General features: G+C 45.3%; 1 protein-coding gene across 3 annotated transcripts; it reads left to right on the top strand.

Moving 5' to 3' along the window:
• Positions 1-15,968: 15,968 nt before the first annotated feature.
• NHLH2 (nescient helix-loop-helix 2) lies at positions 15,969-21,877 on the top strand. 3 transcript variants are annotated; one of them, XM_048818479.2, is made up of 3 exons: positions 15,969-16,446; positions 16,934-17,005; positions 19,662-21,877. In XM_048818479.2, the coding sequence occupies exon 3, from the start codon at positions 19,685-19,687 to the stop codon at positions 20,090-20,092; it is 408 nt and encodes a 135-aa protein (XP_048674436.1). In that variant the 5' UTR covers positions 15,969-16,446; positions 16,934-17,005; positions 19,662-19,684; the 3' UTR covers positions 20,093-21,877. The 3 variants fall into 3 exon arrangements, with proteins under 3 accessions (XP_048674436.1, XP_048674425.1, XP_048674414.1); XM_048818468.2 differs by having other exon boundaries at positions 16,791-17,005; XM_048818457.2 differs by having other exon boundaries at positions 15,969-17,005.
• Positions 21,878-22,496: the final 619 nt, after the last annotated feature.

Genomic DNA, 22,496 nt, shown 5'->3' with positions numbered 1-22,496 from the left:
CTTGTATAGTCAGTTAGTCAAAAGGTGGCAGCCTCCAAGGTAGAAATTGCTGTATAAATGGAAGTTCATTTTAATATTTAAATTCCAAAAGCATTCCACAAACAATAACTAATGAGGAGAGAGAGGTACCCCTGAGTCCTTCCATTATTCTCAAAAAGAAAAGGAGTACTTGTGGCACCTTAGAGACTAAGTACTCCTTTTCTTTTTGCGAATACAGACTAACACGGCTGTTACTCTGAAACCTTCCATTATTCTGTGATTCAAGGACTCCCCTCTCTCTCCCTGCCCCCTTCTATCTCCTGTCTCTGCATCTCTTTCCTTTTCAGTCCCATCAGGCCCCTTCTGTCTTCCCTCCTTTCTCCTCGGTCATTCTGTCATCTCACATCACCTTGCCTCTCATCTCGTCCTTCCCTTTCCATCTCTGACTAGCCCATACTCAGCCCCCCAGACAAAGGGGGAGATCACTTGTATCTCAAAAGGGCTTGTGTGGGGAAAAGAAGAAGAAAACATTTGACAAGTTGTGATGTTAATCCTGCAGTAAAATTACAGCCTGGGAATACATCCCTCTGTCCCCTCAAGTCTATACAATACTAACAAATGGCCATTAGCTGCAGCCCACACTCTGCTGCTGTAACCCATCCTGTAATGTTCCTTGAGATGAAAAGCTACAAATGAAAAACAGATGCGTGTTTCACTTACAATGTATAAGGTATGGAGAGGGGCATGAAAAGCTCAATCCATCAAGAAATCAGGGAGTTCTCATTAGATCTTAAAGGTCCTTGTATTGCGTGGCCACATCCATACTCTGCAAGCTGGATTCCTTCTCAGGCACACGGATTTTCCATTGGCACAACCCCATAGACGTACTCCTGACTTCTCTGCATTTAAGCGAGCAGAGAATCAGGCCGCATTATACTCCCCTGGATACTGTGGAGGGGTGGTTGTCAGGGAGCTGGCAGCCAGTTGCCCAGAGCACTGCAGCACAGAGGTCAATGTACACATTTTAAATGAACGACAGGGAGGAGAAACACAGGGAGGGAAAGCACATCTGAAAAAGGAAGCGGAGTGGATGCGACAACTTCAGCTAGCCCTGCCTTTTGTTACTAGAGCAGTGGTTCGAATCCAGCCCTGGCCAGCAGTTAAATCAAGGTTGTTAATCTAGAGACTGCTCAGCAGGTTTCTTGGGGAGGGGTCTGACTTTCGCTGAGCAGCCACAGGGTCAGTGGAACAGGTGTCCATCCTGTGAAGACCACCACCAGCACTGCACATGATTGGGCCTGAAATCCCATGAGAATATTCCCTAGCTACAGGGGCCAATCTGTGGCTGCACCAAGGGGCTCAGTAGTCTAACAACTGTATTTCGTACAGCATCCATCCTAACAACTCTAACCCACCCTGCCTGCTGCGGGGGGCTGGGAGAGGGGAGTCTCCCACCAGAGCATATGAGTGATTCCTGTTATCCAAGTGCTGGGGGTGGAGATAAGAGAAAGTCATAGTCCCATCCCTACTCTGCCAGACTTAACTGGCTTGCCCGCACAGGGTAACTCATCCATACCCCATTTTCCCCATCTGTCAAGTGAAACTAATGCTACTTATTCACCTTTTGAAAAAGCTTTGAGATCTATGGATGAAAAGCGCCCATGTAAGCATATTATTCAACTGAATTCATTAGTTCACTGTCACTCAACTGGTGTGTCATGACCCATGGCGGGGTCACAAAAGGCAATCAGTGGGGCCATGGGAAACTGTAAATATTACAATTGAAAGCAAATCAAAATCTCATTTCCCCAATCCCCCATCTCCTATCCTTCAAGGAAAAGTATTCCTTGTCAACCTCTAGGAAAAAAAACTAAATTATATAGGTTTACCATTGTTATCATTCATAGGTTTGCTCAATTTCAAACTGAACAGTGGACTCTAATTCGCTTACCTGCACAAATGGATACATGGAGCTACCATGTTAGGGCAGCCAAAGGCAAGCGGACATACTGCCCTTGGGTACCATTGGCTATGAAACTGATGTGTCTTAACCACGTCAGCCTGATGAGGCTTTGGCTTTGGGGGGGGGGGGGGGGGGGGCGAGGGGGGTCCTTTGACTTAGGGCATGACATGGATGGACAGCCTGTGGAGATGCCAGAGGTGAGAGATGTGGGCAGCTGCCTTCTGCACACACTGGAAGCTGGAGAGGTGGAGATTGGGGAAGCCAAGGAAGAGGGAGTTGCAGTAGCTGAGGCAATTAAGGCCTGGACAAAGATTTTACCAGAGATGGAGTCAAGGCAATGTTGGGAAGCCATATCAGAAGGGAGGGGCTTTTCAGACAGCTGGAAGTGTTTCCTGGAGGAGAGGGTGAAGAAAGTGATTCAGGAGGTATAAGCTACTTCCTGCACAGGCAAGAACAGCCTGGCTGCTGCCAGCAGCCTCTTAACCCACTAACTGGTGGGCAATGTTCCCGGATGGAGGAATGGACTGGACTCTTTGCCCTCTCTGGAGCATGCAAGGGAAGAACAAAGAAACATGCATGTCCTCATTACGCTTGAGACCTCTGTGCATTACAATAAAGGCAATCGTGAGTAGGGCAGTGGGTGTGAAACAATTTATCTGCACCTATCAAGAGTGACCAGAGAACCCGCACGAGGCAGAACAAAGCCAATTACATCTGGTCAGACCTGAACAAGTGGAAATAAATTGGTCAGTCCGGGCCCCTTATGCGCCGTGCTGCAGCGAAACTCAGTCTGCTCTTGGGATGTATTAAAATGGTTTGAGTTTTTATATGCTCTTTAATTATTAATCAAGCAATTAGTTTTAGTCTCGTGTTTGCAAGTGAATCAGAGGGAGCAAGGATGGAAGTACCGCAAGCGAGGGAGCGCTGTGGGGAGGAGAATTAGAACTTCCTTTACAGTCACTTAATTAGGAACAATACTAATAAATCAAGAAAAGGAGTACTTGTGGCACCTTAGAGACTAACCAATTTATTTGAGCATGAGCTTTCGTGAGCTACAGCTCACTTCATCAGATGTATACCGTGGAAACTGCAGCAGACTTTATATACACACAGAGAATATGAAACAATACCTCCTCCCACCCCACTGTCCTGCTGGTAATAGCTTATCTAAAGTGATCAACAGGTGGGCCATTTCCAGCACAAAGCCAGGTTTTCTCACCCTCCACCCCCCCACACAAATTCACTCTCCTGCTGGTGCTAGCCCATCCAAAGTGACAACTCTTTACATAATCAAGTCGGGCTATTTCCTGCATAGATCCAGGTTTTCTCACATCCCCCCCCACCCCCATACACACACAAACTCACTCTCCTGCTGGTAATAGCTCATCTAAACTGACCACTCTCCAAGTTTAAATCCAAGTTAAACCAGAACATCTGGGGGGGGGGGTAGGAAAAAACAAGAGGAAACAGGCTACCTTGCATAATGACTTAGCCACTCCCAGTCTCTATTTAAGCCTAAATTAATAGTATCCAATTTGCAAATGAATTCCAATTCAGCAGTTTCTCGCTGGAGTCTGGATTTGAAGTTTTTTTGTTTTAAGATAGCGACCTTCATGTCTGTGATTGCGTGACCAGAGAGATTGAAGTGTTCTCCGACTGGTTTATGAATGTTACAATTCTTGACATCTGATTTGTGTCCATTTATTCTTTTACGTAGAGACTGTCCAGTTTGACCAATGGACATGGCAGAGGGGCATTGCTGGCACATGATGGCATATATCACATTGGTGGATGTGCAGGTGAACGAGCCTCTGATAGTGTGGCTGATGTTATTAGGCCCTGTGATGGTGTCCCCTGAATAGATATGTGGGCACAATTGGCAACGGGCTTTGTTGCAAGGATAAGTTCCTGGGTTAGTGGTTCTGTTGTGTGGTATGTGTTTGTTGGTGAGTATTTGCTTCAGGTTAAATACTCACCAACAACCACATACCACACAACAGAACCACTAACCCAGGAACTTATCCTTGCAACAAAGCCCGTTGCCAATTGTGCCCACATATCTATTCAGGGGACACCATCACAGGGCCTAATAACATCAGCCACACTATCAGAGGCTCGTTCACCTGCACATCCACCAATGTGATATATGCCATCATGTGCCAGCATTGCCCCTCTGCCATGTCCATTGGTCAAACGGGACAGTCTCTACGTAAAAGAATAAATGGACACAAATCAGATGTCAAGAATTGTAACATTCATAAACCAGTCGGAGAACACTTCAATCTCTCTGGTCACGCAATCACAGACATGAAGGTCGCTATCTTAAAACAAAAAAACTTCAAATCCAGACTCCAGCGAGAAACTGCTGAATTGGAATTCATTTGCAAATTGGATACTATTAATTTAGGCTTAAATAGAGACTGGGAGTGGCTAAGTCATTATGCAAGGTAGCCTGTTTCCTCTTGTTTTTTCCTACCCCCCCCCCCCCCCAGATGTTCTGGTTTAACTTGGATTTAAACTTGGAGAGTGGTCAGTTTAGATGAGCTATTACCAGCAGGAGAGTGAGTTTGTGTGTGTATGGGGGTGGGGGGGATGTGAGAAAACCTGGATCTATGCAGGAAATAGCCCGACTTGATTATGTAAAGAGTTGTCACTTTGGATGGGCTAGCACCAGCAGGAGAGTGAATTTGTGTGGGGGGGTGGAGGGTGAGAAAACCTGGCTTTGTGCTGGAAATGGCCCACCTGTTGATCACTTTAGATAAGCTATTACCAGCAGGACAGTGGGGTGGGAGGAGGTATTGTTTCATATTCTCTGTGTGTATATAAAGTCTGCTGCAGTTTCCACGGTATACATCTGATGAAGTGAGCTGTAGCTCACGAAAGCTCATGCTCAAATAAATTGGTTAGTCTCTAAGGTGCCACAAGTACTCCTTTTCTTTTTGCGAATACAGACTAACACGGCTGTTCCTCTGAAACTAATAAATCAGTTGCGCTTCTAGAGCGGCTTACATCCACGGATCTCAAAGAGCTTTAGGGACATTAGCCTCACTTTACCTCCTGTAAGGTAGACTGGCATCACCACCATTTTACAGAGGGCACAACTGAGATTCAGACAGGTGAAATAAATTGCCCATGGCCAAACTGAGTCTGTATTACAGCCAGGTACAGAACACATGTTCCTGATTCACTTTCTCCCCCTCCATTCTAGCCACTGAACCACACCCCCACCTTTCACCCCGAGTGCCCTACAGATAGTAGATATCGGCAGCAGACTGAAAATGCTGCCTCCTTGGGAGCAGTCATCTCCCTTCTAACTAGCCATCTCTGTCCATCACACCTGGTTAAAATATTCATAACCAGTTTATGCAATTACTTAGGCCATTTCTTCTGTGACATATCCATGGCCAGGATGTTTATGAATGTACCTATTGCTAGGTGATCACTGACTCCTTTACGCAAACATAGTATTACCTAGGATTTTTGTCTTATATGGTTATTCACTACTAGTGATGACCCACAACCTTGCGGCTCAAGTTTGTGGTTTTATGAGAAGTATGAGCATAGATGCCAACTTTTATTTGTCCCTGGGGGGTGCTGCACCCCCACTCTGCTCTGAGACCCAGTCCCTGCTCTGCCCTCTCCCCTGAGACCCCACCCACCCCTCACTGCTTTCCACCCTTCCCCACGCATCTCCCGCAGCTGCCGAACAGCCAATCAGCGGTGCCTCCCTTATCAGCTCATTGGGGGCGGCACCCAACAGCTGTGGCTGGTAGGTGCTGAGCACCCACTATTTTTCTCCCCCTGCGGGTGCTTGACCCCAAAGCATCCCCGGAGTCAGCGCCTATGAGCATGAATGAGGGTGGGTATTGTGCTGGGAGATCGTGTTGATTTGTGCAGGTGATGAATGAGGGGGCTATATGTGTTTGGGGTTGTTGTATGTGCTGGTTGGCTGGCTGTGTTGGGAGATTTGTGTGTGTGTTGGCTGTGTTATTGTGTGGGTGGTTGTGTTAATTTGTGTCTAGGAGGTTGTGCTGCCATGGAGGTGGTTGTTTGGATTTGTGCCTGGGAGGAAGGATGTGTGGGAGAGTTGTATGGATTGTGCAGAGGGGTTTGTGCTGTAATGGGGGCTGTATGTGTTTGGGGTTATTGTGTGTGCTCGTGGTTTTGAGAAACCATGGTAGTTGGATCAAGTAATCCACCATCTGTGCAGTCTGCCTCCGATAACCAAAGAAATGGTTGTATTTAAATTAGCTGTAGAGTAAGGGTGGTGATTGGTTGAGTTACCTCTGATATCACAGGGGTCTCGAACTCTGGGCATGGCAGAAATACATGCCTTGCCATCACACGGGTGTAATTCATTAAGTCAAAATTGCTGAGACCTTAAAAATTAGATGGTAACAGACCATGAATCCCAGTGCTGATTGAAGCTGGTGATATTCTGAACAAAAGAAAGCAGCACTGCCCACACTTGTAGTTCTTTCCATTGCTTCACACTGACTCAGTCATTCTGGGCTTCAAAGTGACATGTGACAGGTGCCAATCCTGGATTATTATATAGATTTTCACTTAATGCTACATACTTGTCCTGCCAAAACTGCTTCCTGTGGGGTTTTTTGCACCTACCTGTGAAGCATCTAGTACGGGTCACTGTTGGAGACCAAATGCTGGATGGGATGGAGCGCTAGTTTCATCCAGTATGGAAATTCTTATGTTCTGATTGGCTGACCAAAACTTGATAAACAGGTGTAGTGCTTTTCACTGTGGCCTTTATTTCTTCAGAGTGACGGGGAAGGAAGCGTTTCAGGGAGCAGGAGCAACAGAAAGAGAAATGGCTGCTTAGAAAATTGAAGAACATGTTAGATGTTTTCTTACTCTCTTTTGCATACAAAAAAAGAGCATTCCACTTGGCTACATATACACAGACCTCAGATTTAAATATAGCTATGTTCCATCCACTCCTGTGGGGGGAGCGACAGAAAGAAGGCAGATTTATGGCTGCCGAGAAGACTTGTACATTCAATTTTCTGTCACACTGACATGATGTAATTGCATGTGTGTACACATGCCTGTTCCTAGTTAAAGATTATAGGAAGATCACATGTGGCCCATCTAAGTGCCACGCCTCCAGACATGAGCATTTGGGAGCCACATATACCAGCATGTACTATTTCATCTATCTGCCAAGTGCACGGATTGAAATCCACTGGTTTCCACCGTTTGTCATGCTCCATATACCAACCATTCACTAGTTATTCACAGTGTTTATATGAACTATTTGCTATAAGCTAATGCTCTTTACAAAGGTTAAATTCGCTTATCCTTTTCTAGCTCATTGCGTTAACCTGGTCAGTGCCAGTTCTCTACAACTTTCTTCACCTCTGCTGTCAGTCACCCAAACTGCTTAGTAAATGTGCAATGTAAGGACTGTCTGCAGAGGGTGCAGTCCAAGGGCCCTATCAGTCTAGTTTATTAGCTGTACTTAGTGAATCAGGCCTCTGGCTTTGGGTTCTTGAGGGTGCCTTGGCACAATTAAGCTGTGCGCTCATCTTTCTCTAGATACAGAAATATTTTACAGGTTATCTGTGCTTTCCACCATCCCTTATAAGCACTTAAAATCTGTCCTTTGTAGTTAAGAAGCTTGGTTGCGTTCCAGAAGCATTTTGTGCAATTCATAACTGGGGCAAAAAGCTTTGCATATTTTCCTCCACATTGAAGGAGGGGATGATTTTCATGAGCTTATGCTATATAGATCTCTACACAGCATGAGACAACATTTTTGGGTTTACACTCTAGATGGGGTGTGTTCTTGAGTGCTGGCCAATTCCCAAACTGAGTCTTCCCACCCAGAGCAGATCTCAGTGTCTGTCTTTCTGCAACTGGGTGTGGCCTTACCTGTGTGCACGCACTAGGAGGCGGCTTAGCAGGACAGCGTGAGGGAGCCCAGGTTGGTGGAACAGGTAGGTTCAGTGGTACCCCCGTACATTAGGTGGCACCCTGCAAGGGGGGCAACCCAATCAATCACCACCCAACCAAATGCTAACGAACTACAGACCCCCCCAAAGAGTAGCCCAGTGATCTTGCCAGTTTCATCTGCAACCATATTTACAAGTAGTCTTGTGCATTTTCCCCACTTGAAATAGCTCTCTCTAGATTCCTAATGTGAGCATCACATTAGTATCCAGGCTGCATTAGGACCTCATGGCCACCATGACAATCACCAAACTCATTTAAAGGTGCCACACGTGTAAAGGGCATACTCCAAATCTCATTTTTGGACTAGGATTGTAGAGTGGAAGGGTGACAATTATACCTTTGTCCTGGTCAGACCAGAAACAGTTTGAAGACAAGGCTTAGCTGTGGTCCTTTTGGGGCAGAGGAGCTAGTTAATCTATCCTCCCACTGAGATGGATGAATCTGCAACAGTCATCTACAGGACTGGTGTGGGGCCTAGTGAATTCTTGATTGGAGGGGGCTTTGAGGATGTAAATTGCAATACAAGAACTAATATTATGGTTATGACTGCACTGCCCTGGCACTATAGCCTGATCACTGGCCCTACTCTTTTGACCTAGGGAAGTTTTTTTTAATATATATAGGTGCTTTCCACTATTTCAGAGTTCTCCTGTATGCAGCCCACATACACAGGGGTAATTATAAAAATACCTTGTTCCCTATGAGCAGAGACCTGTGACAAGTAGAAAAAAAGTCATCTGAACTTTAGTAAACCACAGTCACTGGAATAAGTCCACTGCAGATATTTTTCAAACAACTCTGATTTGCGCAGCTCAGTGTTTTAATTTGCTTGACCATTTATTTTCCAAGGAACACATCCAAGAAACAAACTCCATTTATTTCAATGGGCAGCATATGCCAGCAACTTGAATGGCAGATGCTAGGAGAGAGAGTGAACATTCCAAGACATTCTAAGCTGCCCCTTCAACATATCATGGGCTGGTGAGGAAAGCCTTAAAGTGCGGCTCTGACAAGTGATGCTTTTAGAGTGGCACTGTGGGTTTCCATGTTCAATCTCTCCATGACTCCAGATCAGTTTTGCTCATGGTGCAAGTGAAAACTGATGGGTTGGTTTTTGTTTTCTCTAATGGCTGACCTGGAACCTGAGAGTCAAGCTGGGTTCTTTCATTCTTTTGCCTCATCCATAAGGAAGTTTCCACAGGCAAATTTCTGCCCTCAGTTACACCCTGCACCCTCACAAACCTTTGCTAGTTCAAAGGTAACTCAGCTCAGTAATACTGAAAGATTGCAGATGGCCTGTGTGAAATGAGCTTGAGTCTGGATCCTGTTCCCAGTGTGACAGGTGTCCGCATCACAAAAACAACCTTTGTCTCACCTGTTCTCACTGAGTGCTGCAGAACATTGTTTAATGAATTTTCTTAGACCTTGCCAAAACGTGTTCCCACAGCACTCAGGATTATGAATCCCCACTGCACATGCATTGCACTTTCCCATGTAATTGTTGTGGGTGGCCTTGGAGGTCTTGTGGGTTGATTTGGCTACCCTCAAAGCCAATTTGGAACCTTCTGCTAGTGGAGAATATGGTGGTCTGCTTGCTTAATGAAGCCCAGAATAACTGCTCTGTAGATTGCAGTGTCAATTTCTGGTACGATTCATAATGTTTGTTCTGTGCTCTACCACTGTATACGCTTTGGCTCTTGTCTGCTTTAGAAGTCAACTCTTCATTATGGACCAGGCAAGCAGTTGAGCTCAAGTGGCTCACTGGCTAGCAGTCCCTAGATTTGAACTCTTGGGAGTGGGATGTCCGATCATCATCCATGGAGGGCACTTGGCTTTCAGGCACTTCTAGAGCTGACTGGATGATGATTCAAAACCTTGAAAGTTGCCATGGAACAGAAATTTCTCTTTTGTGATTGGATCAAAGAGTCAGGAAGGAGGTGTTTAAAATGTCAAGACACGATCAATCTAAACAGCAAGAACTGAACTACCTACCTCTAACAATTCCAAATAAAAAACCCAAGTGAAACTCCATGAAGTCCTCTAGGCACTGAACACCTGTTGATTCTGAACACCTTCTGTGTACATACTATGGTGAGCTGCCAAGGCCTAAACCAGTGGTTCTCAACCAGGGGAACACGTACACAGAGGTCTTCCAGGGGGCACATCAACTCCTCTAGATATTTGCCTAGTTTTACTACAGGCTACATAAAAAGCACTAGCAAAGTCAGCACAAACTAAAATTTCTTATAATGACTTATTTATACAGCTCTATATACTGTACACCCAAATACAAGTACAGTATTTATATTCCAATCCATTTTATGATATGGTAAAAATGAGAAAAACAGAGATTGATTTGTCTTGTGTACTACCAAGTTACACCTCACTTAAACTACTTGCTTACACAATCAGGAAGCAGACTCTTGAAAGGGGTGCAGTAGTCTGGAAAGATTGAGAGCCACTGGTCTAAACCCATAAGATAGGAATATCCTCTCCAGAGCCCAGGGACCTTAGGACGAAGAGCCAAGGTCTGCTCCATCAGATGCTTTGCCACGGTCCCCACAGACTTCTTCCTACCTTCAGGCCTTCCCCCTTTCCTGGGCTCTGTGTAATCATCAGCACCTCCCAGGACTTCTTCCCAGAGGTCTGGTTGCTTCCCTTGTGTCAGGGTCAACCACAGGTGCTTGCTTCAAGCCTGATCTTTCAGACATCTTCCCTTCCCACCCCAAGCTTCATAGAATATCAGGGTTGGAAGGGACTTCAGGAGGTCATCTAGTCCAACCCCCTACTCAAAGGAGGGCCAACACCAACTAAATCATCCCAGCCAGGGCTTTGTCAAGCTGGGCCTTTAAAACCTCTAAGGATGGAGATTCCACAACCTCCCTAGGTAACCCATTCCAGTGCTTCACCACCCGCCTAGTGAAATAGTGTTTCCTCATATCCAACCTAGACCTCCCCCACCCTTTCACCACTTGTCTGAGGTAGACATCATGGAATGGGCTATCCAAATACCCCAAGAGAAGACACTTCAATACAGAAATAAAACCCCCCTCTGACCATACACCCCTAGTTGTCACCTACCATCCCACACTGGAATCCATATGGGGTATCAAACAAGTACAACCCATACTCAATGGGGACCCCATCCTGAAAAATCTTTCCTGAACCCCCTCTTCTGGCCTTCAGACAACCCCCCAGCCTTGCCAAGCTCTTCATCAGAAGCAAGCTCCCCACAGACCAGGGCACACCAGCTCAAAGCAGCACCAGACCCTGCCAGAACAGATGCAAAACCTGCAGATATCTGCACTGCTACAATGATCAACACATCTTTCAAGATCGAAGGGTCCTACACATGCCTATCACAAAATGTGGTGTACCTCCTCCAGTGCACTAAATGCCCCAACAACTATGGGGGTAAAAGCAGACAACCACTATGCTCTTGAATGAACCTACAAGAAAATAAGACAAGACAAAAACACCTTATCACCTGTGGCTGAACACTTTTCACAAAGCAATCACTCTGCATCTGACCTATTAGTCCTCATCCTCAAAGAAAACCTTCAACACCTTCAAAAGACAAGCCTGGAAGCTTAAATTCCTAATTTTGCTAGACACTAAAAATCATGGTCTCAATGAAGACAATGGATTTATGGCTCATTACAACAACCTGTAACCTACTAACTCCCTGTTTTCATCTTATGACTGGAGAAGTATTGAGAGTAACTACTTATGCTAAACAATCTGTTCCCCCTTACATTTAGCTGTGATGCTGGGAGTACCTTTCCCAGACCTGAAGAGCTCTGTGTAAGCTCAAAAGCGTGTCTCTCTCACCAACAGAAGTGGAGCCAATAGAAGATGTTACCTCTCCCACCTTGTCACCCTATCACAAGGTCTTTTTTTTAAGAAAGGTATTAACACCACTGTTGCCCCCCAGAGATTGATGGGCACACAGAATCTAAAGCAAAAATACAACTAAGCAAATGAAACAACGAGTGTTGTTGGCTGTCAGCCCATTTCCCCATAGAAAAGTGTTACAAAACCTGCCATCATAAATAGCCCTAGAATTGGTACCCGTGTTTGCCACCTTGGCAGAAAGTTCAAGGAGTGAATGGGTCACGGAGATTCCCCATCCATTTCTAGAACTGGCTTCTTCCATGCCAGGAGCAAGGCACATTGCCAGGGTGTGTGGAAGAGAAGCTTGCCTTACTGCTTTCTCGGTTTAGTCTCAGAACAGATACCTGTAGCCTCCAAGGGGATCAGTCTCATTCCTTGAATCGGAAAATATCTAGGGTCAGACCCTTCAGCCCTTACTGATGTGACAAGTTCCACTGACTTCAAGTGGGGCTGTTCAGTTGGGTTAGGAGCTGCATGACTGGATTGTTAGTCTGTAATCTCCATAGAGCGGGGCCCTCTGGATTTTGGTATCCTGGAGGATATATTGAGGGTGTAATCAAATAGTAATAAACAGCATGTTATGTGGTGTCAAAATTTGTCTGCTAGCTACTGAGTGACCCAGGTGATTGAGTGGCTGAACCACCCTCATGCACCAAATTAAGGAAAAGGAAAACTTAAAAATAAATTTTAAAATGACAGTGTCAGCATCAAAGATCAGTGCACAATGCATGCACTGTGCAAACGACTAGCTTTATGGACCTAGCTTGTGGAAACCACCTCCCTCCTGCTTCCTTCTCTGTTGTCCCCTTCCTTGTGTTATAGGGACTCCCCTATGTTTCCATGAATACAGCAAGCCAACCTTCCCTCCCACCAGATCTGAGGAAGGAGCAGTAGTTTGGGAAAGCTGCCTACACAGCATGTATGCCTCTCCCCACACAGAAGTCCCTGGGCAGGAGGAGCCAGATAAACAGGTGAGCAGAGGATAGGCAGCGCATGTGATCTGGGGAGAAAGGACCTGCCACACTATGCTAGATTCTCCTCACCCCCCCAAATCCATGGGGCAAACAGGAATATGAGACTGGATCTGCATTAATATGCACTGGGACATCTGGCTGCACTGGAAGAAGGCAAAGCCATGGAGTGACCTTGGATCTTCCACATGTCTAGCCTGATCTTTACAGACTCCTTGTGGAGGAACATCTGCAAGCTGTGAGGAATGTTGCAACTACCCAGTTCCATGCCCTCCTGGGGGAGAATTTTGGTTCTCTGCTTACAGATGCAAAAAGGATGATCCAGTCCTAATATTTTGGAGCTCAATCATACCCTGGATCTGTACTTGTATCTCTTCTTCCTAGGTAGAAAATGGTATTTACAGCAACCGTTTTCCCTTTCCTCAGAGGGCTGTCTGTAGACCCAAGGTTCTGTGTGGTGGGATTGGCAACTAGAGGGCCAGGATAGGAGTGAATGTACAGGCATCAACCCCATGGGTGCTCCAGGGCCCAAGTATCCACCCAAAAAAACAGGGTGCCCAGCACCCACAGGGACAATTTAATCTTTTGTGGGCCCCACTGCCTGGGCTGTGCCCCTGCCCCATCTGTACTCCACCCTAAGGCCCCATCCAGCCTCTTCCCCCCCAAGGCCCTGCCCACCAGTCACACAGGGGAAGGGGCAGAGAAGAGCACCCACTGACAAAAACAAAAGTCACACATGTGAGTGAGTCAGGATCAAGGCTCAGGGGACATACATTTTAGAGAGTCCAAGCCAGAGGCTATATTGCATTTCTGCAGCCTCTCTTCTACAGTGAGAATTTCCCTTTAAGGGTAGCCACCACCAGGGAGTTCTAGCAGTATGGCTCCATTGGACCAGTGAGGCCAAAGAGCAGCTCCAGGAATCCAGAGCAGCAATGGATTGTTAGAACACCAAAACAGAAGGCCCTGGCTGCCTGCTGTTACCTCAGGACCCAATGTGGGAGGGAGAGTATAATGGGGCACACTCACTTCTCACAAGTACCCCCATCTCACTGCACATGCCTGCTCTCTTAGCTTATGTCAGGTCTTCAGTGACTCAGCCCTCCAGCCAAGTCACACACAGACAGTATGAGAAATAAAAAAATATCAACCCCCTTCCAGGACACAAGTCCAACTGGGCATAGCTCAAAGCCCTCCATAATGTCTCTTTATCTGCAGCCCTATTCCTGAGTTCAGGCCTATCACAGTACCCTGGTTTGAACTGTCTCAGCCCCTTCTGGGCTCTCTCAAATGGCCCCTGCTCTTCAAGCAGTCCTGGCCATCGTGCAAGGCCACATTCCCCAGGGCTCCCTCACTGAAGACTCTTCACCTCTCTGGGCCTTTCCAGCTCCAGCTCTCCACCTGGGCCACTAGAAGAATTCAATTCCCCTTCAGGGATGTATCAAAGTCCACTTTCCCAATGGCAGGTGGGGAGGACCCAGGCCCACTCTCTACTCCAGGTCCCAGCCCAGGGATCCTATAGACAGCAGCCATCCACCACATCCGTTTAAATAAACTGTATCACTTCTAAAAATCCCCACAGCCTCTGTTCACTCTTCATACTTCCCTCAAACTACCATCCATTCTTCTCCAGCTCTAGCAAAGAACTGAACTCACACTGGCCCTGCAGCTCTTCTTATACTAGCCTGCTGGGACCTGATTGGCTGCTTCCTACACAGCCGCTCTAGGCAGCTTGGAGGACCTTTCTACTGCCTTTTTGTGAGGCAGGGTGAGGCAGGGCAGCAAGGCCTCCAGCAGGGGGCTTCCAGACCCAGTCCGTCACATCATAGGGAGCAATGCCCCTTTTCAAAGGACGCACCTTCCAGAGATGTCCTCCCCCATTGATTGGAATGGCTCTGTGCCAATGTACACCCACGGTGACTTAGGCATTGCATTTATTGTCGGAATATTTCTTATTCTTAGAAACCCCACAGAGCAGGCAAATTATTCAGTCCCAGTCAACATAATGTTGTATTATTATTAAAAAAACCTTTACTGAGGCTTTGCCCTGTGTTGGTGTCCTCCACGCAAAGATTTCAAAGCACTTTATATGGGTCCTGAATTAATTCCAGGATGCTGGGCAAGTGCATTACTACTTGGGGCTCTCAACACCCCCATGCAATAGTCTCCCCCTGGCACAGTTGCGGAACCCCAAGGCAAGAGAGGTGAAGTGCTTTGCCCAATGCCACCCTCCCAGTCAACAGCAGTGTCGGGGCAGACCTCAGAAGGCCTGGCTCCATGACCACAGAGCCTCCCCCTTCCCACCAAAGAAATGCTTCTTGGCAACAGATTCATCCCAAAATGCTGGCAGTAGAAAATGTACCGGGGTACTGCCCTGGGGGTCTTCCCTGGTGCCAGGCAGTGCCATGCACCTCTCTAAAACCAAGCTCTGGCTCATTTCAGTGCCAAAGAAGCTGTTGGCCCAGCATAGAGCTCTGCGCCCCGCATCCCATTGTCTCGCCTGGCTGGGGGGCTAAGCGCCCTCCCAGACCAGTGGTTTTCAACCTGTGGTCTGCAGATCCCTGGGGGGCTGCACGCTACACCTAAGATTTCCAAAGAGGTCCCCACCTCCATTTGAAATTGTTTAGGGGTCCACAAACGAAAAAAGGTTGCAAACTGCTGTCCCAGGCTATTATCTGCTTTGTTGAACAACCCTGGGGCCACCATGTCCCTTCTTCCCCCCACAATCCATCCAGGCTGGGTGCACTTCCAGGTGTATTGGACATTTGGGCCAGCACTAAAGAAATGTGCTGGAGAACAGCCTGAGGAGTCTCACTGAGCTTAGTGTATAATGTATATAATGCAGATTGGTGTCTAAAGCTTCTTTATTAACTTCCATGCACAATGCCAGTGGTATTTTTCTAGACGAGTGGGTAGCCAATAGTTTGGGCGCGAGGGAGCAAACATGGCCATAGCCTGCATATCCAGAGGCTACGGTTTCTATCACGGGCTGCTTTCGACTGTTATAATTTGTGGCACCGATTCAGTGAGAATTCTGCTCTGCTGAAAATATTTGGGCTGTGAAAACTCCCACACTGTGACAGATGTCAAGTCCAATTAAGCGACACGTGTCCAGGTTTCTGTCCAATAGGATTTCCCATTAAATATCAATTTAAGTGAGGGGGGGGATGCCATCCCTCTTTCCCTATGCCTTTATCTCTTCCACCATCTCCAGGCTCAACCCTTTGGTACCAGGAGAGAATCCACAGCATCTCAGTTTCTCTCCCTCTGCCACCTTCCCCAGCTTTTCTTTGCTTCGCTGTCACTACACGGAGGACTTGCACTTTTTCACCAACATCATCTCTTGCAGCATTTCCAAGCCACTGGCAATGGTTTATATGCATGTATAAATAAAAGAGATAAAGAAGGAGTTGGGACAGAAGGATACGGGGTATATTTTAAATCTGATCTTCAAGGACTGGAAGAAAACTAAACATTTATTTCCCTGCACCCTAGTAAATAAATACATACATAAAAAGAAGAAGGGGACGCATCATTATTCCTGATTTACAGTATTGTGTGCCTGGGAATAGAAGAGACATCAGCTGAACAAAGCCTATCTCTACAGAACAATCTCACTTCTGAGCCAGATCATATCAGAGACCTGCATGGCATTTTCTCTTTACAGGGGTAAGCCGAGGAGTACAACATAAATTGAATCTTATCCCGACCATCATCTTTATCGATTGTGCTGCTATTAGGAAGGAGAGGGGGGGAAATATCTTGATTGTGTTTATCTCTGCATCTCTTTTGTTATTTATCGAGACCTGGGAGGAGGAAGAGAAGGGGAAAACAGCACTTTTCAACACATCCTCACACACACACACACACACACACACACACACACACACACCAAACACACCGGCTACTGATATATTCTAGATCTCTGGGAGAAAAAAAGACTCTGGTGGGAAAATGTATCTCTAACTCGTCTTAAATTACCTACGTTGTTATTTATACTCTCCAAAAATTAGATAACATCTTCCATTTCTGGACCTGCGAGGCCATCACAAGGAATGAGATCTGCCTTTTCCAATTCAAACAGAACAACTCGCTGCTTTTAATTTATTTTTGATTCTGAATTTTTCTTTTTCTTTTTAATGTTCCTCTCCTGGAGTTTCGAACTGTAAAAGCACCAGGGTGTGGGAAAGGGGGCTTTAAGAAAGATTGTTGCAAAGACTCAGGCAAGGTAAGCGCTCTTTAACTAATATTCTTTTGCAGGTGAAATTGGAATCGTTTTATTTGAAATCTCTCTCTTTGTTCAGATTGCCAACATAGGCGCTGGATATTGTTTGAGATCAACCCTGATCGTAAAGGAAGGGAATTCAACACGCTGTATGGACAAACCTTACAGCAACTTTCTCCGATAACTAACGCTATAATTTCCCGTTTTATATGTTGCCACGCTGTAAATTTCGAAAGCTATTTATCTATCCCTTCTTTCAAATCAACCTCTCAGCTGAAAGGCGCTATTCCTATTTTTCAGAAGATCGCTGATATTTAACCTGCGTAGTGGCTTGTTATTTTGTTTTGTATTCTTGCTTTCAGAACCTCATTAGTAAAGTCATCAGCATTTTAAAACAGCAATAAGCAATTCGGAAAGTTCTAGTGGTCCCCAAGTCTCTTCTAAATGAAGAAATCTTGCTGTTTTTCTTTCCCCCCTGTTTCTTTTTTGTAATCGCTTCATGTTTGTTTCCTTTGCTCCCTACACAGCTTCCTGCAGTTCCACTGTTTGTTTTCTTGACACATTCGCCGGCATATTGATAGACTTTTAATCCGTGTGGATGTGTTGTAATAAAACAACTAGATACAGAGGGAAGTGGGTTTTAGACTCTGAATTCCCACTCAGCTTTTCCTCTCAGGAAGCTCCTCAGTGTGAAAAGCATTTCAAACAGGGTGGAAGCTTACCTGACCCCCCATCCTTTATTATTAATTATCATGATTATTTTATTTCAAATCTTTAATGCGCTCGGAATCATACAGTCTTTCATTTTGAAGATTATTTTTTTTTTTTGCAAACTGGTTCTGAGTAATAATAATAAGAAATAATAATAATAAATCATTAAATGCCCACAGTACTGTAGTTGAGATCATAAACTTTACACTGAAAAACTTTGTAATCCTAATTTTTGTGGTAGGTTGATGTATTCCCTCCTCCCTCCCCCACCCCACATTTGTGTCCAGGGTTATTCTCTAGTTGCCTGATGTATTGTTTTATTACATGCCGGCATGTCCATATGAGTTCCTGGATTTGTATTGCTGTCTACATGACAGATGGTGTTCTGTGAAGCTGCAAGAAGATACGATTCAATTTTCTTTTGAAAGGCACGTCTAAATTCAGTCATTTATTTATATATTTTAGAAGGAGGGGGAGAGAGAGAGAATGAAAAGAAATGTGAAAGTTTTTTTTTAAACCATCTTTAATAACCTGGAACCCAGAAATATCCCCATCCAATCAGTTACTCTGACGCTACAGATTCAAGAAAATTAGCATGAGAAAGCAGCTCTGCATTATACGAAGAATAGAATAGAGGAGCTACATTAGATCCTATAGGTTTGATTGTATCTCCCCAATACTTCCACGCTGGCCTTGTTATGGTTAAAGGGTCTTGAGCTATATTTCTTTCTATTTTAAGCCATCAAATCCTTATTGGATTCCATTTCCGGGTTAAGCAAAAAAAAAGTTTAACAGACAATTGGTAGAGGGGAAATACTGTATTTAGAAATGAAAAATCTATTTAATATTTGGAGAGTAGCTGAATTATTGTTTTATTCTTATTTTATTTTGTTATTGCTCCCTGGGCCTGTTTCCACAAGCAAACAAACTAGGGAAATGATCAGAGGAAGAATATTCTGTAAAAGCTGTTGACAGATGTTAGATTGTAAATTATGCAGTATGGTTTATTGTTGTTATTATTATTCCTACGATCATTGGTAGTAACCCTTTCCACGTAATAAAAAAAATGGATTTGAGTTTCCTCTATAGAAATCTCCCTGTTATAACCTAGGTAAGATATAATATTTATCTTTTGTATCCTTTCTATTTTACTGAGATGGGGGTTGTTTTGTTTAGAACCAGTTAGTTGGGATTTACAAACCCTTGGGAGAAGTAGGGAGGAGGCTCAGGCAAGGGGAAGGACATTGGTAATTATTATTAATTAATTACTATTATTAATTATTATTATTATTATTATGTAATGTTGTTTTTCAAAGCCAGGTAAAGGGAGATATAATCAGAGGCTAGAGGGCATGGTTCTGCTCCGGAGTAACTCCACTGAAGTCAATGACACAAAGCTAAAACTGACGCAAGTGAGAGCAAAATCAAACCCTAGTCTAGTCTGGTTATACCCAACCTGCCTTTGTGCCCAAACACATTGTTGTCTCGTTGTTGTCAACAGGCCCTATCTCTAGCCGGTCTCCTGGTTTGATCTGGTGTTTCTTTCTCCTTGGGCCAAATTGTTCTCCCTTGCAATGGTGTCAATCTGGAGTCACTCCCTTGCCTTGGCTAGAACGACTCCCCCAGGGTTACACCCGCGCGTGTCAGGAGCAGAATGCGGCCCCGTGTCCTGATCTGGGAGGCGATTGCCGGCTTGCTCTCCCCATAGCGGAGGGCACCCTCCCTGACTCCCCTTGGCGCTCCGATTTGGCATCTTCAGGGCCAGGGAGTGTAATTCCAGCCCGGATTGGTACCGGCGGATGAGCTCCGCTAGCTGGGAGGGGCTGGGCCGGGCCCAGGGGAAAGGGGCTTTGCCGGTCGGCTTGCACAGTAACAGTGTGGACTTTTCTATTTTGTGCCTCCCTCCTTCCCCTGCCCCCTCCCCCCTCCCCTTCCCGTGTCACTGAAGGCTCATTTCCCCACCCCACCAAAATGATGCTCAGCCCGGACCAAGCGGCGGATTCCGATCACCCCTCCTCGGCTCCCTCGGACCCGGAGTCCCTGGCGGGGACCGACGCCAAGGGGCTGCTGGGCTGCTGCGTCTCGGACCCGGAGCCGGTGGAGGAGGGCGGCGGGGAGGGCAAGGGGGGCGGCCGGGCGGCCCTGCACCCCCAGCAGCTGAGCCGCGAGGAGAAGCGGCGCCGGAGGAGGGCCACGGCCAAGTACCGCTCGGCCCACGCCACCCGCGAGCGGATCCGGGTGGAAGCCTTCAACCTGGCCTTCGCCGAGCTGCGCAAACTGCTGCCCACCCTGCCCCCGGACAAAAAACTCTCCAAGATCGAGATCCTGCGCCTGGCCATCTGCTACATCTCCTATCTCAACCACGTGCTGGACGTGTAGGGGCTGGGCCGCGGCAGAGAGGGACCGCGGGAGCTCGGCTGGCGGGGACGGAGGCGACGCGCACTGCCGGGAGGCGATACTGACAAGGGGAGACACTTGCAACATATTCCACCTGGGGACGGGAGGGGCCCTCTGAGCCCTTCCTGGCGGCCCCGGGGGTGGATCTGACTCTTTCGGGACAGCTTTGCGGGGTTCCCCAGAGTCCTCCGGGTCAGACATTGCAGATGCATCTGCGTTTTCTGTAGGGCCTGATAACCAGCCAAGACCGTTCATGTCAATAGACCAACTCGCTGTCTCCTGCACGGCTAGTTTTCCTTTGGAAATCACTCCAGACTTCGCAGGTAACATTTCATTGTCCTCCCTTTCTTACTGAAGGAGAGCTCAGAGCTGTCATGGCTCTAGGGGCCAAAAGCTCCGAAATTAGAGACTTTTTTATTTCTCCTCCCGGACAATCGCACAGTGCCCTACACAAAACGCAAGAGACCAGTTTGTTTTTCACACGAGAACTTCTACAATTAGCCTCCAATTCAGCAAAGCACTTAAGCACTTGCCAGGTCAAGGGGACTTTAAAACGGCCCTAAGTTCTGCAAGCTTAAGTGCTTTGCTGAATGAGGACATTAAAGACTCACAGGGTAAAAGGAAGCTATAAAGAACATAAAAAGGGAAAGGGCAGATGCATTTCCAAAGTCTTCTGGGGGTATATAAAAATAGACTGAATATTTTGCAAGGTTTTCTTTTTAAAAATCTTTTCCCACCTATACCACAAGGTGGAAGAGCAGTTTGGTGATACACATATAGAAAGTCCAGTTTTAGAAGGAAAATGTAAAATCAGATTGTTTTTCAGGTTGTCAAGTGCCCCTTTATATATCCAAAAACATCTACTTGTGACCTTAAACATGTGACCCATGGGTGCAGTTAAAAATAACTATTTTTTATTTATGTTAGAAGGAGTAGACTATTTATTTTTTTCAAGACCTATTTATTTTTCTGAGTGGTGACAATTTTACTTTGGATACTTTGTGCCAATTGGTTTATATAGTCGAGTGTTTACACTTTCTCCTGTGGAATATTATGTCTAACTTTTCAAGTGTTTGTTGGGATCAATACAGTGGTTATTTGTTTTTTGCTCCAGTTATATTGCACTTGTATATGACAACCTTCCCTTCCGCCCTGTTTCTAAGTATATTTTATATATTAAGACATTTGTTCTTGAAGGATTTTTCTTTTTTGTGTGGGATCAACACTAGCACTTCACTAGAGGTTGTTTTTTTTTTAAAATACTTGTTGTTATTCTGAACTATAGTTATGTCTGAAAAGTACTTTACAAACAGTTTATAAGAGAAGTAGTTTTTTTGTCTGTGTGTGTGTGTGCGTGTGTGTGTGTGTGTGTGCGTGTGTATGTATGTGTGTGGTATTTTTTTAGGAAATGACTTTTTTCCTAAAAAAAAGAAAAGAAAAGAAAGAAATAAAAATAAAAATAAAAAAAAAATCCAGGACTACTTTCCTTTGTAACAACCAAAAAAATTCTATAACCTGAATATGTTTCATGTTCTCTGCTGTGAATCTCTCAAAACAAGGAGCGCGTTTTAGAGACAAAAAAAGAAAAAAGAAGTCTGCGATCCAAAGATTTTAATCTTTTTCAGGGTTTTTTTGTGTGTCTCTGTTGCTTTATATAATGCAATATTTTGTAGTGAAAATAGATAAATCTGGTTTCTATCTGATGCGTTTTTCATATCTCTCATGAATGGTGCGCTGTTTTGCATATAAATAAAAGTATCAAATAAAGCTGGTTTTTCCTAATTATTTTTCTTTGATTTTTCCATAAGATGGAAATTAGAAAGGATGTACAGCCAGTATTTGCATGAGATTTTTGAAGCCTTCTAAAGTTGTCTATGAAAGAATCTCAACAGGTTGCACAAAAATGGACAGTTGCTGTCTGATGCTAAAGATCATAATTTATCTGATAATAAAGAAATTCCTCACATAAGGCCCTGATCCTACAACTGGGCTCAACAGATTCAGTTGCAGGATCGGGGCCTAACTGTGTATGAGCTGCAGGACATTTCTTTCATCCCCTGCTCATTCCACTGGGCATCTGGTAGCACACTTTAAAGTTCAGGCTGTGAAGTCAAATCAAACCTTTAGAATCACCTATTTTTACAAATTGTTTCTGACACATTCATCTACGTGGCTGGTATTTTACATGCTTTGTCCCTGCCTGACTGTGAGGTGTTTGGGTTTTTTAAGTTTAATTAAAATCCCTTCTGCTAGTTCTGATTTGGATGCAGTGAAATAAAAATACACTTTTCTTGTTTATAAAAACTCCAACCCCACTTATTTGGACAGGGCTACAGCTAAAATGACTGATAATTGAAACACGGCATTAATGTAGACCTGATCTTGT

This window comes from Caretta caretta, chromosome 1 (assembly GCF_965140235.1).
Source record: "Caretta caretta isolate rCarCar2 chromosome 1, rCarCar1.hap1, whole genome shotgun sequence".
Lineage (NCBI taxonomy): Eukaryota > Metazoa > Chordata > Testudines > Cheloniidae > Caretta > Caretta caretta.
Note: the sequence above shows the minus strand (reverse complement) of the source record. Positions and strands in the feature narration are given on the sequence as shown.

Coding starts and splice junctions, on each gene's coding strand:
- NHLH2 (XM_048818479.2), top strand. CDS start 19,685: ATGATGCTCAGCCCGGACCAAGCGGCGGATTCCGATCACCCCTCCTCG.